A 22744-nucleotide genomic window follows, 5' to 3' on the forward strand; every position below is an offset into this window, starting at 1 on the left:
ATGACACTTTAACTTACCATTTGGCATAATTTCTTTCACCTTGGTAATATTTGTGATATTAATGTGTCACTTATATTTGCTTATTTTTTATTTTACATTCTTATTTTTTAATATCTGGATATTACATGCCTAATTATGATAGGATCCACGTCTAATGCTCTGTTTTCAACCTTCTCCCACTTTCCACAACAGTCATAGGTGTTAAATATTGTAAATTGATTATTTACATAGTCCATTAAATTAAACTGACTTTTAGTTGAAAGCTTATCATATTTCTTTTGTAAATATACAAGATACAGTTCCACTCATTATGACATTATCCTTATTTTCTTTTATTCAGGTAGCCGTAGACTGGATACATGGCTCACACAAATGAATCAGTGATGTCTGAGTTTGTGCTTCTGGGACTCTCTAATTCTTGGGCTCTTCAGTTTTTCTTTTTTGCCCTCTTCTCTGCAGTGTATGTGACATCAGTGCTGGGCAACATCATGATTATTGTTATCATTTCCTCTGACTCCCATTTGAACTCTCCCATGTACTTCCTGCTCAGCAACCTCTCTTTCATTGATATCTGCCAATCCAACTTTGCCACCCCCAAGATGCTTGTGGACTTTTTTGTTGAGCATAAGACTATCACTTTTGAGGGCTGCATGGCCCAGATATTCCTTCTTCATAGTTTTGTAGGGAGTGAGATGATGTTGCTCGTAGCCATGGCATATGACAGGTTTATAGCCATCTGTAAGCCCCTGCACTACAGCACAATTATGAATCGGAGACTATGTATAATTTTTGTGTTTATTTCCTGGGCTGTGGGTATTCTTCATTCTGTGAGCCACTTGGCTTTCACAGTGGACCTGCCATTCTGTGGCCCCAATGAGGTAGACAGCTTCTTTTGTGACCTTCCTCTGGTGATAGAGCTGGCTTGCATGGATACTTATGAAATGGAAATTATGACCCTAACTAACAGTGGCCTGATATCATTGAGCTGTTTTCTGGCTTTAGTTATTTCCTATGCCATCATTTTGATCACTGTCCGACGCCGGTCCTCCAGTGGGTCAGCCAAGGCGCTTTCTACTTTAACTGCTCACATCACAGTGGTGATTCTTTTCTTTGGGCCTTGCATTTATTTCTATATATGGCCTTTTAGCAGACTTTCTGTGGATAAGTTCCTTTCTGTGTTCTACACTGTTTGTACACCCTTGTTGAACCCCATCATCTACTCTCTGAGGAATCAAGATGTTAAATCAACCATGCGAAAGTTGAGAAACCGTCGTGTGAACTCCTGGTGAAACTAGGGATCACCACGAGGGAACATAATCCTGAATAGGAATGAAGAACCTCCACTGGATCACAGCATCAGGCCAATTATTTTTGCTAATGATGTGGTTTATTGAATTACAGAATGGATTTATGTCCTAAGTGCAAGGGAATTGCATAAAATCAGTTCCTTGTGTAATATTTAAATATAACTTTAACCAATATTTTATTGTTTATAATACTAAAGTACAAATTCTCTGGAAAACATTTAGTAATCCTTTGAAATTTTTATAAAGTATTTAGAGATTCTAGTCTACCTAAAATGCTATTCATGTTCCTAAACTTATGATTCTCTCCAACTGATCACATGATATTTTTATACCTTGCAATCAAAATGAGGAAATTGAGTTTTTGACATCTTCACTCAACTTATTCATAACTTTTATCCATAATATTGACATAGTAGAAAGAAAATCTTGTGTTTTACAATATGGATTTCACCTCATTAATATTCATTTGTTAGCTTATCTTTTGCTTGTGTATTGAATAATTTGGTTATTTGTAATCTGTTGTTAAACAATTGGCTATTTATAATTTTACCTATTTCTATGTTGCAGTAAATTTTTTCTGTTTTCTTTTTAGATTATTTGATATGCATTTCTACTTATTACAAAACTTTTTCTAGATATTTGGTGCTATCGGCAGCATAAACATCTATTTTCCAAGTCTACTTATTTTTAAGTAGGATAAATTGGTTATAATGAATTCTACCTTATTCATAGAAAATTGCAAATATATTTGAAATTGTTTTCCAATATGGCAGATGTTGCACATTTAAATTCAGAGAAAAAGTTAATTCCATATATACCTAAACATACAAATGCACAAAGTGACAAAAATTATTTGCAATTGAGGACGAAATCTATTCTTCCATATTTTCTGGAAAACAGAAAAGAGAAATTTAAATTCATTTAATCTGATAGTAAAGATTTTTAAAAATCTATTAATTATTGTTTCATTTGCTAGTCAAAATGAAAAAAATAATCGCTTAACAGAAAATAGAAAGCCTGCGATTGTCATCATTCTGGATTCAGTATTTTAATTGTACTATAAGACATAAGTTAGTAGCTATGTGCACAGATATTAATTCTGCATTTTAAGTCCTATCACAAGCTGAGTTTTAGATATAGACATATCCTATTTTTGAACCATGATACTACTTAGCTAAGGTCTCTTGAAACTTCAGATTTTTGGTCAGTTTCATTTGTACAATGTCAAACATAATAAAGAACTTTTAAACTTAACTACCTTTTATACATTTTTATATGGTGCTGAAAACATTTTAAATATACAATAAACATTAAGGCAGTCATGATATTATTGGTAGTATTTTTTCCTTTTAACTCTGCCTTGCTGGTGAAAATGGAGAGGTGTTGATAGCACCCCTGAAAAATCAAGTCATTTCACTGCTTTGATCCTCAGTAGTCTCATACTGCAGAAGAGGAGGGGTAGCGGGCACAAGGGGAAAATGGAGGGTGAGGGAAGGAGAGCAGCAGAAGGAGGATGAGGGAAATAAGAATTTATGAGTGGCTATTTGATTTGATCACTTCTTTATATTGCCAGTGATATCTTCTTCCACTTTTTAATTCTTACTTCACCGTTAGGTTTATTTGAATTGTACTGGTCAGGCATGGCCATAAACTAGCACATTAAGTTTGACAAAAAATCCACAAGTCACAAAGTTAAAAAAAAATAAAAAGATTGATAAATCTGACTACATAATCTTCCATAGAGGTTTTTTTTTTTTTTAAGCCCATCACAAATAAAGTCAAAAGAAAAACTAGCTGAAAAGCAGTATTATCTGCAGGAGTAATATCTTTAGTTTGTAAAGAGCAAGAGTCAATGATAAAATAAAGAATTGCTTACACTAGCACTTAGCACGCAGAAGTAATATCTATGCACATAGCTACTAACTTAGATCTACTGAATCCAATGTGATGACAATTGCATGATTTCTATTTTCTGTTAAACAATTCTGTTTTTTATTTAGTTCGTAAAGAGCAACAAGTCAATGAGTAAATGCCCAACAAACTAGTAGAAAAATTAACAAAGTGTATGAATAAGCAGTTTATTATTAATGCAAGTGACTCTTGAACATATGAGTAAATGTTAAATGTAAGCATGTAAGAAAATGCAAGTATAAGTACAGCGAGATTTCTTTGTTCATCTACATGATTGGCAAAGATCCAAAAGTCCAATAGTCACTGTGTTGATAAGATTTTTTTGATGAAACAGGAAACGTCAAATGTTCTTGATAAATCTCTAAATTGGTAGGAAAAAAAGAGGGAAATTTTCAATATCTATTAAAATTTTAAAACTTTGAATTGATAATTATGCTTCTAGTACTTTATCCTACAGATATACCCACACATGTGTAAAACAAAATATGTACATAGTATTTATTGTAAGTGTTGATTTGAAGATCAAGATATTGATCAAAAAATCTAACTATGAGAACCTAAATGTCCGTCAGTGTAGACTCCTGAAATATATTATTCATACATCCATAAAACAGAATGTTGTACATCTGTTAAAAAATAATTAGGACCAGGCTTTGATTGAATCAAAGCTTGATGCTTCAATTAACTTACAAGGAAAAGAAGAGCCCTGATTAAGGGAGGGCTAGAGAACACTTTATCATGGACTTTAGGGCGGGAAGTGTTGTTAGAGATAATTTAACCCAGACTCCTCACTTTTCACTGAGTAAATTTAAGCGCAAAGAATATAAACAACCTGCTAGAACAACTCAATCAATTAGTGACAGAGGCAAGATTCATTTATACCTCTCAGTCTTTCCTTCCAGCAAGTTGCAGGGTTATAGAATTGTATACCTGTGTGTGGGTTGCTGTTTTAGTAGGTGTTTCATTAATATAGATACTTTGATAGGAATGTTCAATGTGCAATTGATGTTAGAACCAATGATTTTTCTAACTCTATAGTTAAGATTTTCTGGAGAATACATTTAATTTATTTTGTGAATAGATTACTCTAGATGAGGCTGCTTTGTACTTGTGTAATAATTCAAACATTTTTTTTTCCTCTACAACACAACAAAACGAGTTTTGACTTTATAGTCTGAGCAAGTACACTGTCATAAGCCAATAGCTCTGATCCAAGTAGTGTCCCTTCTTTAAATACTCTGGGAGGAAGAATAACAATAAACCAACGCAAGTCATGATTGGTTTTATTCCACTTCACATGTAATCAGTCACATCCTCTATATTGAGCAAACAATGCTTTATTCCTGATAAGAAATTTAGAGTGAATCTAAATTAATAATGGAGGCTTTTTGAATATGTGATAAGCGTCAATGACTTTCAGTGTCACATTTGATCATAGTAGCACTGTGTGGTAGGTAGTGTATCTTATCCCCATTTTATAGATGCTGAAACTTGGAGGCTAAGTGGGAGTCAGTATTTTAACACCTGTATGTCTAATAGCCATTTCCTAGTCATTACAACACCGCAACTAAAAACAGACTTGGCTCTCTTCTCTTAATTTTCTAAAGACTTGCTTGGAGATCAATAAAATTGCAGCAGCAATTAGAAATCCATAGCCAGAAAGGGCCTCTGAAAGATAAAAATAAAATTCATAAATTCTAGCCACAAAATCTAATATTCTTCACTATAAGAGCACACTTTGGGTTGTCACTCTAAGTCCATTAGTTACCAATTTTAAATGTTCAAATTATTAAAGCCATTTTGTTAAAAAGTCAAACAAGACAGAATATTATAAAGCAAAAGTGATGCCTCCACTTTCCACTCCCTACACCATTTTCAAAAGTAACTGCTAAAATTTTCACATGTATCTTTCGAGATTTCCTGTGAATTTTCATATTCGTTCATATATGCACACATATAAAATCAGTTTCCGTGTGTTTGGTTTTTCCTTATGTAACTGGAGGTGTATTTCTTTCTGCTTGTTTTCATAACAGTTTGTCTTAGGAATATTTCCATGGTCAGTCATAGATTTGTCACATCTTTTTAACTCATCCACAGTATTCAATAATTTATCCATTCCCTTATTTGCAGATATGTAGGTTTTTCCTTTTTTTTGCTATTGCAAACACTGCTTCAGTGAACATCCTTATACATATTTTTTACGTAGAATATTAGCAAAGATATGTGCCTTTTAAATCTTACTAACTACTATCAAATCACCCTCTAAATGAGGTACACCAATTTACACACCCAGCAATAGCATATGAGGGCACCTATTTCCTCCCATTCTTGCCAAAACTAAATATTGCAATTGTGGTAGCCAGCCTCCAATGATCCTAACATCCTGGCTTTCATGCCTTTGTGTTGTCCCTTCCACGCTAAATTAGAGCTGGCTTGAGTGTCCAAAAGAATATGGTGACAGTGACTATGTGGTATTTCTGAGGCTTGGTCATAAAAAGCTTTGCTCTCTTGAACTGCTCGCTCTGGGGGGTTGTCAGTTGCTGTGCCATGATGACACTCAAGCAAGTCTATAGAGAGGAACCAAGGCCTCCCTCCAACTTCCAGCACCAACTGCCGGCCATAGAAGTGTATTGTCCAACTCCAGTCAAGCCTTCAATGACTGTAGCCTAATGAGAATGAGATACCCCAAGTTTGAGCTGATCAGCCAAACCACTACTGAATTCCTAATGCACAGAAACTCTGAGACATAATAAATTATTTTTTAAGACAAAAAAAAAAAAGAATTAGGGAGTTCTTTATGGACTAATAGGAAGTATCCCCACAAAGTATTCACATATGAAAAAATCAGCATGCACAAAAATGTGCAGAGCATGCTACCATTTGTGTTTAGTGACATAAATGTATAAGATATATTACACTTATGTATTTACTTATATATACATAAATTATCTCTGGAAATATTAAAGAATCTGGTGAAGGATGCTGACTTTTAGGATAGAAATTGGATGCTTGCAAAGGAAGATAAGGTTGGGCAGAGAATTGAACATATTCAGAGATATTTAAAGGTAAGCCTTCTTGATTGGTGGCATTTGAAGGTAAGGGACAATCAAGTTGGATCTTAGATTTCTTCCCTGGGAACCAGCAAGAAGATACATACTCCAAGGGGAGTTCATTCATTAATTGTTTAAACATTCACTCTGTGTCAAATATATGGAAGATGATGAGTTAAGTATTATACATAATGGATATGAAGTGGTGATGCCCAGTTGGTAATTGGATATATAGTAGAGAGAAAACATGCTATTAAAAATCATAACTACATTTAGCACCTTCTTCTCTCAAGGGAATGATATAATTCCTCCTAAGATCAGAGGCTTTTTACTTAGTGAAATATCATGGCAGGCCACTTTTTTGTGAGTTTTGAGCAGGCAGCTAAAACAAGAGGTAAATGGATGTGGTTCTAATTGAATGACGAAGTCCAAGATCAGATTAGAATGGGTCGATACCAGACGGCTTCCCTGGTGAATTCTACCAAACATTCAAAGAAGACTTAATACCTAGCCTTCTCAAACTCTTCCAAAAAATTGAGGAGGGGGGGAAGCTCCCTAACTCATTCTACGAAGCTGACATTACCCTGATACCAAAACCAGACAAGGACAACACAAAAAAAGAAAATTATAGGCGAATATCACTGATGAACATCGATGCAAAAATCCTCAACAAAATACTAGCAAATCGCATACAACAATACGTTAAAAAGATTATACACCATGATCAAGTGGGATTTATTCCAGGGATGCAGGAATGGTTTAACATTCACAAATCAATCAACGTAATACACAACATTAATAAAATGAAGAATAAAAATCACATGATCATCTCAATAGATGCAGAGAAAGCATTTGACAAGATACAGCATCCATTTATGATAAAAACTCTGAATAAAATGGGGATAGAAGGAAAGTACCTCAACATAATAAAGACCATATATGACAAACCCACAGCTAATATTATCCTCAATGGTGAAAAACTGAAAACTATCCCTCTAAGAACAGGAATCAGACAAGGATGCCCACTCTCACCACTCCTATTTAACATAGTACTGAAAGTCCTAGCCAGAGCAATCAGGCAAGAGAAAGAAATAAAAGGGATCCAAATTGGAAAGGAAGAAGTGAAACTGTCACTATTTGCAGATGACATGATTTTATATATAGAAAACCCTAAAGAATCCACCAGAAAACTTTTAGAAGTAATAAACGAATATGGTAAAGTTGCAGGATACAAAATCAACATACAAAAATCTGTTGCATTTCTGTATACTAACAACGAAGTAGCAGAAATTAAGAATACCATTCCATTTACAATTGCAACAAAAAGAGTGAAATACTTAGGAATAAACTTAACCAAAGAGGTGAAAGATTTGTATACCGAAAACTATAAAACAGGAGAGTGACGTCAGCATCATGGTGGAGTGAGCTTTCCCATGAATTCTTCCCCCACAAGATACAATAAAAGCAACAGCCACAGACCAACAACGGAATCCCAGACAGTGAAAAGCTAGAGCAGAGGGATCCACACTGCCGCACATCTGAGAGGGGAACGTGCTGGGCCCCCGGAGGAAGTGGGGAGAGGTAAGGAGAACTCTGCTCCCTCCCCCATCAGATCAGCGATCCGGTCCGCACGGCTCCCAGAGAGGGGGGAGGGGCGGCCCTCGGCAGGAAACTGTAGCTCTTCGGTCTCTCTCAGCCAGTGGGAAACTCCCGCACAGAGGGCTCAGAGGAGCCACAGGGCTACCATCAACATCTGAGCACCCCAGAGAGCGGATAAAGAGGGGCAAATGAGAAGCCTCCCACGTCAGGGACCCAGAGAGCAAAAGAGAGAGCTCCCCCCTCCCCGCAACCTGGAGTCTGCAGCTCGACCAGATCTAGCGATCTGAGGTAGACCTGAACAAACTGGACTGGACCCGTGGATCGCAGTGGGGAAAAAAAACAAAACAAAACAAAACAAAACAAAACTGCGGATCGCAGCAGAAAAACTGGGGCAGAGCGCAGGGGGCTTAGACTACACAGCCCTTTACCACCAGACAGTGGCGGCAGGTGGAAATTGCAACCAGAGACTTCCAGGATGAGGAAAATCAAAACCAACACAGGAACCACAATGCAAAAATATATGAAATCACCAGACCAGAAACAAAATGACAAGCACCCAGAAATCAACCCTGAAGACACAGAAATCCATAAACTAAATGACAGAGATTTCAAAATAGCTATCATAAAAACACTCAACGAAATACGAGACAACACAGACAAACAATTAAATGAGATTAGGAGTTTCTTCACAAAAGAGATTGAAATCATAAAGAAAAACCTATCAGTGCTGATGGAGATGAAGAACACAATGGAGGAGATAAAGGAGAATCTGGAATCTTTAAAGAACAGAGCTGACAATATGGAGGAAAGAATTAGTACTTTAGAGGATAGGAATACAGATATACTCCAGATGGAAGAAGAGAGAGAACTAAGACTAAAAAGAAATGAAGAAAGACTCCGAGAAATATCGGACTCTATTAGAAAATGTAACATAAGAATTATAGGTATTCCTGAGGGAGAGGAGCGGGAAAGAGGAACAGAGAGCCTATTCAAGGAAATAATAGCTGAAAATTTCCCAAATCTGGGGAAGGAGCAGGAAATACCAGTAAGCGAAGCCAGCAGGACGCCTATATATATTAACAGACAAAGGCCTTCACCACGACACCTAGTGGTAAGGCTAGCCAGGGTCAACGACAAAGAAACAATATTAAGGGCAGCTAGACAAAAACAAAAAATAACGTACAAAGGAACTCTCATCAGGCTCTCAGCGGATTTCTCAACAGAAACTTTTCAGGCTAAAAGAGACTGGAATGATATATTCAAAATAATAAAAGACAAAAACTTTCAGCCAAGAATACTCTATCCAGCAAAAATATCCTTCAAATATGATGGAGAAATCGTAACTCTCCCAGATAAACAAAAGCTAAGGGAGTTCATGGCCACGAGACCCCCACTACAAGAAATACTCAAGAAGGCCCTCAGGCCTGAAAAAAAGAAGAGAAAGGGAACACAAAGCTTGGAGTAAGGAGAAAAGTAGGTAGACAAAATCAGAGAAATAGTAGATCTTTACCGGAATAGGTTAGCAACCACTTAAATACTAAACTCAAAGATCAAAGGAAGAAATTCACCAAAAATAAATTTAACCTCATCACTGTAAACACACAGCCACAACACAAGATAGAATAAGGTATAACAAGAGCAACTTAGAAGGGGAAGAGGAAAGTGACTGAATTGACTTAGTATAAGGAAATAGGAGGCTATCAGATAATGGACTATCTCATACAGAAGATTTTTTGCCCAAACCTCAAGGTAACCACTAAACAAATAATCAAATTAAAACCACATATGATAAACAAAGAGAAAACTAGAAGAACCATAAGACAGAACAACCAAACTGAATTGGCAGTCCAAAACAAATGGGACAAGAAACAAAGGAAATGCAAAAGAACCAGAAAATAAGTGACAAAACAGCAAAATTCAGCCCTCATATTTCAATAATTACCCTAAATGTAAATGGATTGAACTCTCCAATCAAAAGATACAGAGTGGCAGGATGGATTAAAAAGCAAGACCCAACAATATGCTGCCTTCAGGAAACACATCTTAGCACTAAAGACAAGCACAGGCTCAGAGTGAAAGGATGGAAGACAATACTCCAAGCTAATGGCAAACAAAAGAAAGCAGGTGTTGCCATACTCATATCAGACAAAGTAGACTTCAAGATAAAACAGGTTAAGAAAGACAAAGAAAGGAAATATATAATGATAAAAGGGACACTCCATCAAGAAGACATATCACTTATAAATATATATGCACCCAACATAGGAGCACCAATGTACATAAAACAACTATTAACAAACCTAAAAGGAGAAATCAACAACAACACAATAATAGTAGGGGATCTTAACACCCCACTTACAGCAATGGATAGATCATCCAGACAAAAAGTTAATAAAGAAATATTAGACTTAAATGAAAAACTGGACGAGATGGACCTAGTAGACATATACAGAGCACTCCACCGAAAAACAGCTGACTACATATTCTTCTCAAGCGCGCATGGAACATTCTCTAGGATAGACCATATGTTGGGAAACAAAGCAAGCCTCAATAAATTTAAGAAGATTGAAATCATAACAAGCATCTTTTCAGACCATAAGGCTATGAAACTGGAAATGAACCAGGAAAAAAAAACTGGGAAAGTGACAAAAATGTGGAGATTAAACAACATGCTACTGAACAACCAATGGATCATTGATGAAATTAAAGGAGAAATCAAAAACTATCTGGAAACAAACGAAAATGATAACATGCCATATCAAACCATATGGGATGCAGCAAAAGCGGTCCTGAGAGGGAAACTCATAGCGATATAAGCCCACCTTAACAAACAAGAAAAAGCCCTAATAGGCAACCTGAAATTACACCTAACAGAACTAGAAAAAGAAGAACAAACAAAGCCCAAAGCCAGCAGAAGGAGAGAAATAATAAAAATCAAAGCAGAAATAAATGATATTGAGACCAAAAAACAGTAGAAAGGATTAATGAAACAAAGAGTTGGTTCTTCGAGAAGATAAACAAAATAGACAAACCCTTAGCCAGGCTAACTAAGAAAAAAAGAGAAAAGGCTCAAGTAAATAAAATTAGAAATGAAAGAGGAGAAATTACAATGGATACCATGGAAATACAGAGAATTATAAGAGAATACTATGAGAAATTATATGCCAACAAATTGGACAATCTAGAAGAAATGGATAAATTCTTAGACTTATACAACCTCCCAAAATTGAACCAAGAAGAAATGGAGAATCTGAATAGACCAATCACAAGTAAAGAGATTGAAATAGTAATCAAAAACCTCCCAAAAAATAAAAGTCCAGTACCAGATGGCTTCTCCAGTGAATTTTACCAAACATTCAAAGAAGATTTAATACCCATCCTCCTCAAACTATTCCAAAAAATAGAGGAAGATGGAACACTTCCTGAATCATTCTATGAGGCCAACATCACCCTGATACCAAAACAAGACAAAGACAATACAAAGAAAGAAAATTACAGGCCAATATCGCTGATGAACATTGATGCAAAAATCCTCAACAAAATATTGGCAAACCAAATACAACAATACATTAAAAAGATCATACACCATGATCAAGTGGGATTTATACCAGAGACGCAGGGATGGTTCAACATCCGCAAATCAATCAACGTGATACATCACATCAACAAAACAAAGAATAAAAACCACATGATCGTCTCAATAGACGCAAAGAAGGCATTTGACAAGATACAACATCCATTTATGATAAAAACTCTCAATAAAATGGGAATAGAAGGAAAGTACCTCAACATAATAAAGGCCATATATGACAAACCCACAGCTAACATCATACTCAACGGGGAAAGACTGAAAGCCATTCCTCTGAGAACAGGAACGAAGCAGGGCTGCCCACTCTCACCACTCCTGTTCAACATAGTACTGGAGGTTTTGGCCAGAGCAATTAGGCAAGAAAAAGGAATAAAAGGAATCCAAATAGGTAACGAAGAAGTGAAACTCTCACTATTTGCAGATGACATGATTGTATATATAGAAAACCCTAAAGAATCTGTTGGAAAACTGTTAGAAACAATCAACAACTACAGCAAAGTTGCAGGGTACAAAATCAATCTACAAAAATCAGTTGCATTTCTATATGCTAATAATGAACTAACAGAAAGAGAGCTCAAAAAGATAATACCATTTACAATTGCATCAAAAAGAATAAAATACCTAGGAATAAATCTTACCAAGGAGGTGAAGGACCTATACAATGAGAACTACAAGACATTATTGAGGGAAATCCACGATGACATAAAGAAATGGAAAGATATCCCATGCACGTGGATTGGAAGAATAAACATAGTTAAAATGTCTATATTACCTAAAGCAATCTACAGATTCAATGCAATCCCAATCAGAATCCCAATGACATTCTTCACAGAAATAGAAAAAAGAATACTAAAATTTATATGGGGCAACAAAAGACCCCGAATAGCTAAAGAAATCCTAAAGAAAAAGAACAAAGCAGGAGGCATCACAATTCCTGACTTCAAAACATACTACAAAGCAATAGTAATCAAAACAGCATGGTACTGGTACAAAAACAGACACACAGATCAATGGAACAGAATTGAAAGCCCAGAAATAAAACCACACATATACGGACAGCTAATTTTTGACAAAGGTGCTAAGAACATGCAATGGAGAAAGGAAAGTCTCTTCAATAAATGGTGTTGGGAAAACTGGACAGCCACATGCAAAAGAATGAAAGTGGACCATGTGCTATCGCCATTCACAAAAATTAACTCAAAATGGATCAAAGACCTGAAGGTGAGACCTGAAACTATAAAACTCATAGAAGAAAATATAGGCAACACACTATTTGACATTGGGTTTAAAGGAATCTTTTCGGATGACATGCCTACCCAGACTAGGGAAACTAAAGAAAAAATAAACAAGTGGGACTTTATCAGACTAAAGAGCTTTTATAAGACAAATGAAACCAGAATCAAGATGAACAAACAACCAACCAGCTGGGAGAGAATATTTGCAAAACATACATCTGACCAGGGGTTGATCTCCATAATATATAAAGAACACACACAATTGAACAACAAAAAAACAAACAACCCGATCAAAAAATGGGCAGAGGAAATGAACAGACACTTCTCCAAGGAAGATATACAGATGGCCAATAGGCACATGAAAAGATGCTCAACATCACTAATCATCAGGGAAATGCAAATCAAAACAACACTAAGATACCACCTCACGCCCGTTAGAATGGCTATAATCACCAAGACAAAAAACAACAAATGTTGGAGAGGATGTGGAGAAACAGGAACACTCATACACAGCTGGTGGGAATGCAAATTGGTGCAGCCTCTATGGAAAACGGTATGGAGATTCCTCAAAGAATTAAAAATAGAGATGCCCTATGATCCAGCCATCCCACTACTGGGAATCTATCCAACGCACCTGAAATCAACAATCCAAAGAGGCTTATGCACCCCTATGTTCATTGCAGCATTATTCACCATAGCCAAGAAGTGGAAGCAACCTAAGTGTCCCTCGACTGACGATTGGATTAAGAAAATGTGGTATATATATACAATGGAATACTACTCAGCCATAAAAAAAAACAAAATCGTCCCATTTGCAACAACATGGATGGGCCTGGAGCGTATTATGTTAAGTGAAATAAGCCAGAAAGAGAAAGACAAACACTGTATGATCTCACTCATATGTGGAATATAAACCAACACATGGACAGAGAAAACTGGACTGTGGTTACCTGGGAAGTGGGGGTGGGGGGTGGGCACAAGGGGTGAAGGGAGTCATATATGGGGTGATGGACAAACAAAAATGTACAACCCAAAATTTCACAATGTTAGAAACCATTAAAACATCAATAAAAAAAAAAAAAACTATAAAACATTGCTGAAAGAAATTGAAGAAGACACAAAGAAATGGAAAGATGTTTCATGCTCTTGGATTGGAAGAATTAAGATAGTTAAGATGTCCATACTTCCTAAAGCCATCTATAGATTCAATGCAATCCCTCTCAAAGTTCCAACAACATTTCTCACAGAAATAGAACAAAGAATCCTAAAATTTATATGGAACAACAAAAGACCCCGAAGAACTAAAGGAATCCTGAGAAAAAAGAACAAAGCTGGAGGTATCACACTCCCTGATTGCAAAATATTCTACAAAGCTATAGTAACCACAACAGCATGGTACTGGCACAAAAACAGACACACAGATCAATGGAATAGAATCGAAAGCCCAGAAATAAACCCACACATCTATGGACAGCTAATCTTTGACAAAGGAGCCAAGAACATACAATGGGGAAAAGAAAGTCTCTTCAATAAATGGTGTTGGGAAAACTGGACAGCCACATGCAAAAAAATGAAAGTAGACCCTTACCTTACACCATACACAAAAATTAACTCCAAATGGAGTAAAGACTTGAATGTAAGACCTGAAACCGTGAAACTTCTAGAAGAAAACATAGGCAGTACACTCTTCGACATCAGTCTTAGCAACATCTTTTCAAACACCATGTCTGACCGGGCAAGAGAAACAATAGAAAAAATAAACAAATGGGACTACATGAAACTAAAAAGCTTCTGCACAGCAAAGGAAACCATCAACAAAACGAAAAGACAACCTAACAATTGGGAGAAGATATTTGCAAACCATACATCTGATAAGGGCTTAATCTCCAAAATATATAAAGAACTCATGCATCTCAACAACAAAAAAACTACCAACCTAATTAAAAAATGGGCAAAAGACCTGAACAGACATTTCTCCAAAGAAGATATACAGATGGCCAACAGACACATGAAAAGATGTTCAAAATCACTAATTATCAGGGAAATGCAAATCAAAACTACAATGAGATATCACCTCACGCCCGCAGGAATGACTATAATTAACAAGACAGGAAACAACATGTGTTGGAGAGGATGTGGAGAAAAGGGAACTCTCATACACTGCTGGTGGGAGTGCAAACTGGTGCAGCCACTATGGAAAACAGTATGGAGATGCCTCAGAAAATCAAGGATAGAACTACCATATGATCCAGCTATTCCACTGTTGGGTATTTATCCAAAGAACTTGAAAACACCAATTTGTAAAGGAACATGCACCCTTGTGTTCATTGCAGTGTTATTCACAATAGCCAAGACTTGGAAGCAACCTAAGTGCCCATCAAGGGACGAATGGATAAAGAAGCTGTAGTATATATACACAATGGAATAATACTCAGCCATAAGAAACGATGAAATCCAGCCATTTATGACAACGTGCATGGACATTGAGGGTATAATGCAAAGTGAAATAAGTCAGAAGGAGAAGGTCAAATACCGTATGATTTCCTTCATTAAGTAGTAGATAATAACAACAATAAACAAACACATAGAGACAGAGATTGAATTGGTGGTTACCAGAGGGGAAGGGGGGAGGGAGGGGGGGTGAAAGGGATAATTGGGTACATGTGTGTGGTGATGGGTTGTAATTAGTATTTTGGTGGTGAACATGATATAATCTATGCAGAAATAGAAGTTTAATGATGTACACCTGAAATTTTTACAATGTTATAAACCAATATTACTGCAATAAACAAAAAATTAAAAAAAAAAAAAAAAGTATGGGTCCGTAAGTGTGTTAGTGAAGTCAAAGAAGGAAACAGAAAGCACTTTTGGCAGAGATTTTGAGTATAAGGAGCAACTATCTATAACAGTCTTGGCAGAATTAAATGAGGCATCCAGGGACCAGCAGCAGGAAACTTTACCACCCTTAGCCAAGGGACAAGAGAAGGGAATGGAAACTGGTGAGAGCTGGAGCCATGAAGAGACCACAAGACACTGAGTAGTCAAGGATATAATTACTGCCAGAATTTTAGTGATGTGGCAGGGAGGAGAAGTGAAGAAATATCCAGATTTCTCTCTCCTTCTTCTCTCTAATCTCCTGCCAGTTTCTTCCACTCTCCAATCTCAATAAAAGCCAGAGGCAAAAAATCCCTGATAATGTAGTCCGTGGAGATCAGCCCACAGGTGCATGGAACAGATAAGGGTATAAAAGGGAACAACTGGAGAAAAAGCAAAACAGCAAGAGAAGTGAATGGGAGGTAATGAAATGGGGACGATGATGCAAGTATCTCTCTCAAGAACTTTGGGTTTAAACGAGAAGAGATAAGTTTATAGTTGAGAGTGGATACATTAAGAAAGCCAAGTACTCAAGACAGAGAAAATGAAAGGACTCTAGACTTAGGATAATAGAATTGGCTTTAGATAGGAGAGAATGAGTTTATCCAGTGCATACCATATTCTAAAAGTCCATATAAAGAAGAAAATCCAAATGTCCTGTTTCAGAAGGTGAGGATCAAAGCCATTTTCTGCACTTTCTCCCCCCACCATTACATAGGCCCACAATTGTTAAATGTATTCCTTGCCCAACTGTGCAAGAAGGAATCTAATTTTGTCAGGTCTAGTTTTGTTCATTTCCATGCAAATTAACTGGTATAAAAAATTCAATTAGAGAAAGTTAGCTCTTATTTACCACCAGGTTCTAGATATATTGGCTGAATTAAATTCTGTCTTGCCTTCAAAGAAGGCAGCAGAAGTAGAACATTTCTAAGTTTTCTTATTTCAAATATTTAGTTTTAGTTTGGGGTTTTCGGTTTGATTCTGACTAATAAAGTTAACATAATTTATTACAGGAAACTTGTGTAAAATGTTTTGTGCCTATGTGCTTCAAAAAGTCACAATAAAATAGGATGGAGAAATGAAACAAGGAAAAGTCAACTGGGATGAGAAGTTAGTGTCAACAGCTAATTTATATTTCTGGTAATGCAATCAACATTTTCTACTGTTTTAAATAAATAATTCAACTTACACACGGACCTAGTAGTGTACTAGAAATATGACAACATGGTCACTCATCTCAATGAAAAGAAAACTTCACTGATTTTCTTGGTGTCTTGTAGACTCAGTTTTTCATTAACTGCTTATCATTTGTTTATACTATTTAATACACCACTATGGTGATCCATAATGAAATATAGACAGTTGTATATATTAGACTTTGCTACATATCAAGCCACCTCAAAATTTACTGATTTAAAACAACAACCATTTTATATTTACTCACAAACCAGGTGGGTTCTTTCTCTGGTCTGGACCAGCATGTCTGATCTCTGCTGGACTCTCTAGTGAGTCTGGAAGCTATAAAATCAACAGTGACCCCACTCACTTAGCTGGTGGTTGGCACGTTGGAAGCAGGAGCCGGCTGACTGTCAGCCAAGGCATCTCAGTTCTTGCCACATGGCCTCTCATCTGCTGTTGGCTGGAGCTGGCTTATACCAGCCCTTGAGAGCTGACTGTTAAACTATCAGGGATTTTGTAAGGTGGTTGCTAAACTGTTGGTGGCTTGAAATCAACCATGGTAGAAGCATTTACACCACAGACATCGGGAAACACTACAAGTCAAGACCTTCCCTGTGCCCCTCTACCCTCACCTGGGACCAGTTCTCAAATATTTACCAGCACCCTATTGCTTCTTATCCCCCAGCCGACTAGCTTGGGCTCAGTCACATGGTGGCCTCAGAATTTCAATCGTAGAGAGAAAGGGCATCTCCAGTGCAAAACACTTTTGTGTTATTATCTTATTGGACAAAATAAGACATATGACCAAGTCCTGAGTCAGTGTAGAATACAACTCAGCAATAAAAAGGAATCAACTATTTTATGCAACAACTTGGATGAATCTCAAAGGCATTATGTTGGGTAAAAAAAGTCAGTATAAAAAAAAACATATTGTATAATCCCATTTATATGACATTCTCAAAAAGACAAAGCTTTATAGTATTTTTTAAAAATAAAAAGTGACCACGTCATGGTTCATTATACATTGAAGTATTCACTGAATCAGTGCTATTATTTGAGCACCTACTATTTGCTAAGTTCTGTGCTACCTATTAGGGATACTATAGTGATCCTGAGCGACTCAGTTCTTGCACGCATGGAGCCTACAATCTTGGGATGGAGAGGAAGAAAGAAGAAACAAACACCAATATGTAAATAAATAAATAAATAATTAAAATTGTAGTAAGTATTATGAAGGGAGCAAATAATGTCATGATATTAAAAAAACTAAAAATTAGGAGTACAGGGAGAGAGAAGGGTGTTCAGCGAAAGCTGCTCTGTGTAATGGCCTTTCATCTGACACTTGAAAAATGAGAAGGCTATAGCATGTGAGAAGTCAGAGAAAAAATACTAGATAGAGAAAAGAGAAAAAAAAAAAAAACTCGCTGAAGTAGAAAGGAGTGGTGTGTTCCAGGAAATGAAAGCAGGAGTTTGGTCACTGAGCAAACGGTGAGAAGAGATTGGTTGAAGGTTAGTCTCTAAAATGTAAAATGATAAGAACTCAGCAAGGCGATGGGATTTTATTTCTAAAGCAATGGAACATATTCACCATTTTAAAGTTATTTGACTTCTGATTGTATTTCATTTTTAAGGATCACTCTGGAGCAATTGATTGGAAAAACTCAATAGTACAAGATGGAGACCATTAGAAGGCCTTTGAAACACTTAGGGAGAAAGATATTGAGAGTTGTGAAAGTGGAGTTAAAATGGAAATAATTTTATAAATAATTTGATAAATGGAATATTTTGGAGGAAGTCAAAGCAGGATTTGGAAAGGGAGTGAGGAAAAGGAAGGAGCTAAGTTTCTGGTTGAAACCACCGGGTGAATATAAATGCCATTAGCTGGGTTGGAGCAGAGCAAAGGAGGAATAGCTTTGGACACAGAAGAATTGAAATGTCTGTAAAATATTAAACAGAAGATGTCAAGAATGAACTTTGTCTATCAGAAGACAACTTGGAGAAGCCTGGTCTCTTCGTTTAGGCTCAACCAAATGTCCTGGGCACTCACTCTGTGTCTCAACGTTAACTATTTTCTCTTTGTCACTTGCTCTTCTCTGTAGGCCTTCTTAGTCCTTCTACTGCTCTGAGATATCTTTACACAACATCCAAAAGCAAGCTATCTGTATATCTATGCAGTTCTACCCACTTATGCCCAACTAAGCTTACTTTCTGATTCTAATGTATGGTCAGATATTGAGCACTGACAATTAAAATATTGAATTTTTTTGGTAGCATATTATGTAATATGGAGATTGAAAAACTTTATCATAAATATTTCCATGAAAAAGAAGGAGTAAAGGATTATAGAAAACAAAATTCTTTTTTTTTAATTTTTTGTCTATTGCAGTAACATTGGCTTATAACATTGTATAAATTTCAAGTGTACATCATTATACATCTATTTCTGCACGGATTACATCATGTTCTCCTGTTCACCACCCAAATACTAATTACAGTCTATCTATTCCTCTTGCCCTCCTCCCTCCCCCCTTTCCTTCTGGTCACCACCAATCCAATCTCTGTCTCTATGTTTGTTTGTTGTTGTTATTATCTACTACTTAGTGAGTGAGATCGTATGGTATTTGACCTTCTCCCTCTGACTTATTTCACTTTACATAATACCCTCAATGTCCTTCCATGTTGTCACAAATGGCTGGATTTCATCGTTTCTCATGGCTGAGTAGTATTCCATTGTGTATATATACCACAGCTTCTTTATCCATTCGTCCCTTGATGGGCACTTAGGTTGCTTCCAAGTCTTGGCTATTGTGAATAATGCTGCAATGAATACAGGAGTGCATGTATCATTATGCATTGGTGTTTTCAACTTCTTTGGATAAATACCCAGCAATGGAATAGCTGGCTCATATGGCAGTTCTATTTTTAATTTTTTGAGGAATGTCCATACTGTTTTCCATAGTGGCTGCACCAGTTTGCACTCCCACCAGCAGTGTACGAGAGTTCCCTTTTCTCCACATCCTCTCCAACACATGTTGTTTCCTGTCTTGTTAATTATAGCCATCCTGACGGGTGTGAGGTGATTGTAGTTTTGATTTGCATTTCCTGATAGTTAATGACGTTGAACATATTTTCATGTGCGTGTTGGCTATCTCTATATCTTCTTTGGAGAAATGTCTGTTCAGGTCTTTTGCCCATTTTTTAATTGAGTTGTTAGTTTTTTTGTTGTTGAGATGCATCAGTTCTTTATATATTTTGGAGACTAATTCCTTATCAGATGGATGGTTTGCAAATATCCTCTCCCAATTGTTAGATTATCTTTTTGTTTTGTTGATGATTTCCTTGGCTGTGTAGAAGCTTTTTAGTTTGATGTAGTCCCGTTTGTTTATTTTTTCTATTGTTTCTCTAGCCCGTCAGACATGGTGCTTGAAAATATGTTGCTAAGACCGATGTCGAAGAGCGTACTGCCTATGTTTTCTTCTAGAAGTTTCACAGTTTCAGATCTTACATTCAAGTCTTTAATCCATTTTGAGTTAATTTTTGTGTATGGTGTAAGGTAAAGGTCTACTTTCATTTTTTTGCATGTGGCTGTCCAGTTTTCCCAACACCATTTGTTGAAGAGACTTTCTTTTCTCCATTGTATGTTCTTGGCTCCTTTGTCGAAGATTAGTTCTCCAAAGACGTGTGGGTTTATTTGTGGGCTTTTGATTCTATTCCATTGATCTGTGTGTTTGTTTTTGTGCCAGTACCATGCTGTTTTGGTTACTATAGCTTTGTAGTATATTTTGAAATCAGGGTGTGTGATACATCCAGCTTCGTTCTTTTTTCTCAGGATTCTTTTAGTTATTCGGGGTCTTTTGTTGTTCCATATAAATTTTAGGATTCTTTATTCTATTTCTGTGAGAAATGTTGTTGGAACTTTGAGAGGGATTGCATTGAATCTATAGATGGCTTTAGGAAGTATGGACATCTTAACTATCTTAATTCTTCCAATCCAAGAGCATGAAACATCTTTCCATTTCTTTGTGTCTTCTTCAATTTCTTTCAGCAATGTTTTATAGTTTTCGGTATACAAATCTTTCACCTCTTTGGTTAAGTTTATTCCTAGGTATTTTATTCTTTTTGTTGCAATTGTAAATGGGATGGTATTCTCAATTTCTCTTTCTGCTACTTCATTGTTAGTGTATAGAAATGCAACAGATTTTTGTATGTTGATTTTGCATCCTGCAACTTTACCATATTCGATTATTACTTCTAAAAGGTTTTTGGTGGGTTCTTTAGGGTTTTCTATATATAAAATCTTGTTATCTGCAAATAGTGACAGTTTCACATCTTCCTTTCCAGTTTGGATCCCTTTTATTTCTTTTTCTTGCCTGATTGCTCTGGCTAGGACTTCCAGTTCTACGTTAAATACGAGTGGTGAGAGTGGGCATCCTTGTCTGGTTCCTGTTCTTAGAGGGATAGCTTTCAGTTTTTCACCATTGAGGATGATATTAGCTGTGGGTTTGTCATATATGGCCTTTATTATGTTGAGGTACTTTCCTTCTATACCCATTTTATTCAGAGTTTTTATCATAAATGGATGCTGTATCTTGTCAAATGCTTTCTCTGCATCTATTGAGATGGTCATGTGATTTTTATTCTTCATCATTTTATTAATGTGGTGTATCATGTTGATTGATTTGGGAAAGTTGAACCATCCCTGCATACCTGCAATAAATCCCACTTGATCATGGTGTATAATCTTTTTAATGTATTGTTGTATGCGATGAGAAAACAAAATTCTAATTCTCTTAGGTCCACTGTCAGATTTAGATGTCTTCTGATATGATTTCCTTCAGGCTCTGAGCATCTGGGCTAATGCTTATGGGCATAGTCACTTTAAACAATGGGGAAGAAGGCACATGGATGGTGACGGATTATTAAATGAGAGGAAATGTAGCTGTTGCAAGCTTCTGGATCACTACATTTCTCTCTTGTGATATATGCCTCATTCGCAATCATAGGCAAAAGATTGAAAAGTTCTTACCATTTTGTTTTGGGGAAAAGCAATCAAAATTCTGTTAATAACTCCCACAGCAAGGTGACTTCACTTCCAAAAGAAGTTCTTTAATTGACTGTTGCAATCCATAGGATCGGTTATCTGAGATTTTTGGGTGTGTGGTTTGGTATTTAAATATTTGTTTTATGGGCTCTTGTGACTCACTCTTTAAAAAACAAAAAACAAAGGATTTGGGGGTTTCTTTTCTTCAACCAGTTATTGCTCCTCTTGGATTTCTCTCAAAACTGGTATGTGGAATTTAATTACATCACACAAAAAATTACATATAGATTTTATCATTCAGAGAGTTAACAGATTCTGGGATAAAGTTATTACTAGAATTAAGATGACTTGCACTCTTGAGCATGAGAACCTGGAGTTTGTTTACAAGATTCTAAAAGCTGAAACAAAATATCAAACTTTGTCTGATTAACATCACTGCTGACATAGGTGATAGATTGAGGCACCCAGGTAAAGGAGAGCACATTGATGTATAGTTCTGCAAGAACAGAGATGATGGTAGAGAATAGAATGGGGCAAAATTGTCGTTTTAATGACCAGGTAGACTTCCTCAGAGATAGGTTCACTGTGATCAGGTCTTTAATTAAGGAATATATAGTGGTTAAATATATGTTTTTTGAATATGCAAAACCCTGTTGACTAGCAGTGTGCCCTGTGACACTAACTTTACTGTTAAGATTTAGCTTTTTCTACTGCTAATAATAGTACTTCCTTTGTAGCATTGTTGTAAGGATAAATGAGTTAATGGATGAAGTGTTTAGCACAGTGCTTTGTATGAAGTTGATTAAGGAAATACTGAGTGTTATGATTAGCAGAAGCTCTTCTCTCCCAGCGTTTTGCAAATATACAATGCTATAATTTGATCTTTTTTCTTATTGAACTTCTTTTCTAGCTTCTATTATTTTGCACTCTGTTGTATCAGAGTTACATATGTATTTATG

The 22744-nt window shown here is 36.3% G+C and overlaps 1 protein-coding gene and 1 long non-coding RNA gene across 2 annotated transcripts in view; one reads left to right on the forward strand and one right to left on the reverse strand.

Annotated features, from left to right (window-relative positions):
* The first annotated feature begins 294 nt into the window (after positions 1-294).
* Positions 295-1511, forward strand: LOC131405877 (olfactory receptor 4K1). The gene has a single exon (XM_058541117.1). The coding sequence runs from the start codon at positions 360-362 to the stop codon at positions 1287-1289; it is 930 nt and encodes a 309-aa protein (XP_058397100.1). The 5' UTR covers positions 295-359; the 3' UTR covers positions 1290-1511.
* A 3291-nt stretch (positions 1512-4802) lies between these two features.
* LOC131405885 (uncharacterized) overlaps positions 4803-22744 on the reverse strand; it is a 103528-nt gene continuing 85586 nt past the window's right edge. Inside the window, exon 5 of the long non-coding RNA XR_009220031.1 lies at positions 4803-4886. This is a non-coding gene — a long non-coding RNA (uncharacterized LOC131405885). The remainder of the gene's footprint in view (positions 4887-22744) is intronic.

The sequence above is a fragment of the Diceros bicornis genome, chromosome 5, assembly GCF_020826845.1.
Source record: "Diceros bicornis minor isolate mBicDic1 chromosome 5, mDicBic1.mat.cur, whole genome shotgun sequence".
NCBI classification, from domain to species: domain Eukaryota; kingdom Metazoa; phylum Chordata; class Mammalia; order Perissodactyla; family Rhinocerotidae; genus Diceros; species Diceros bicornis.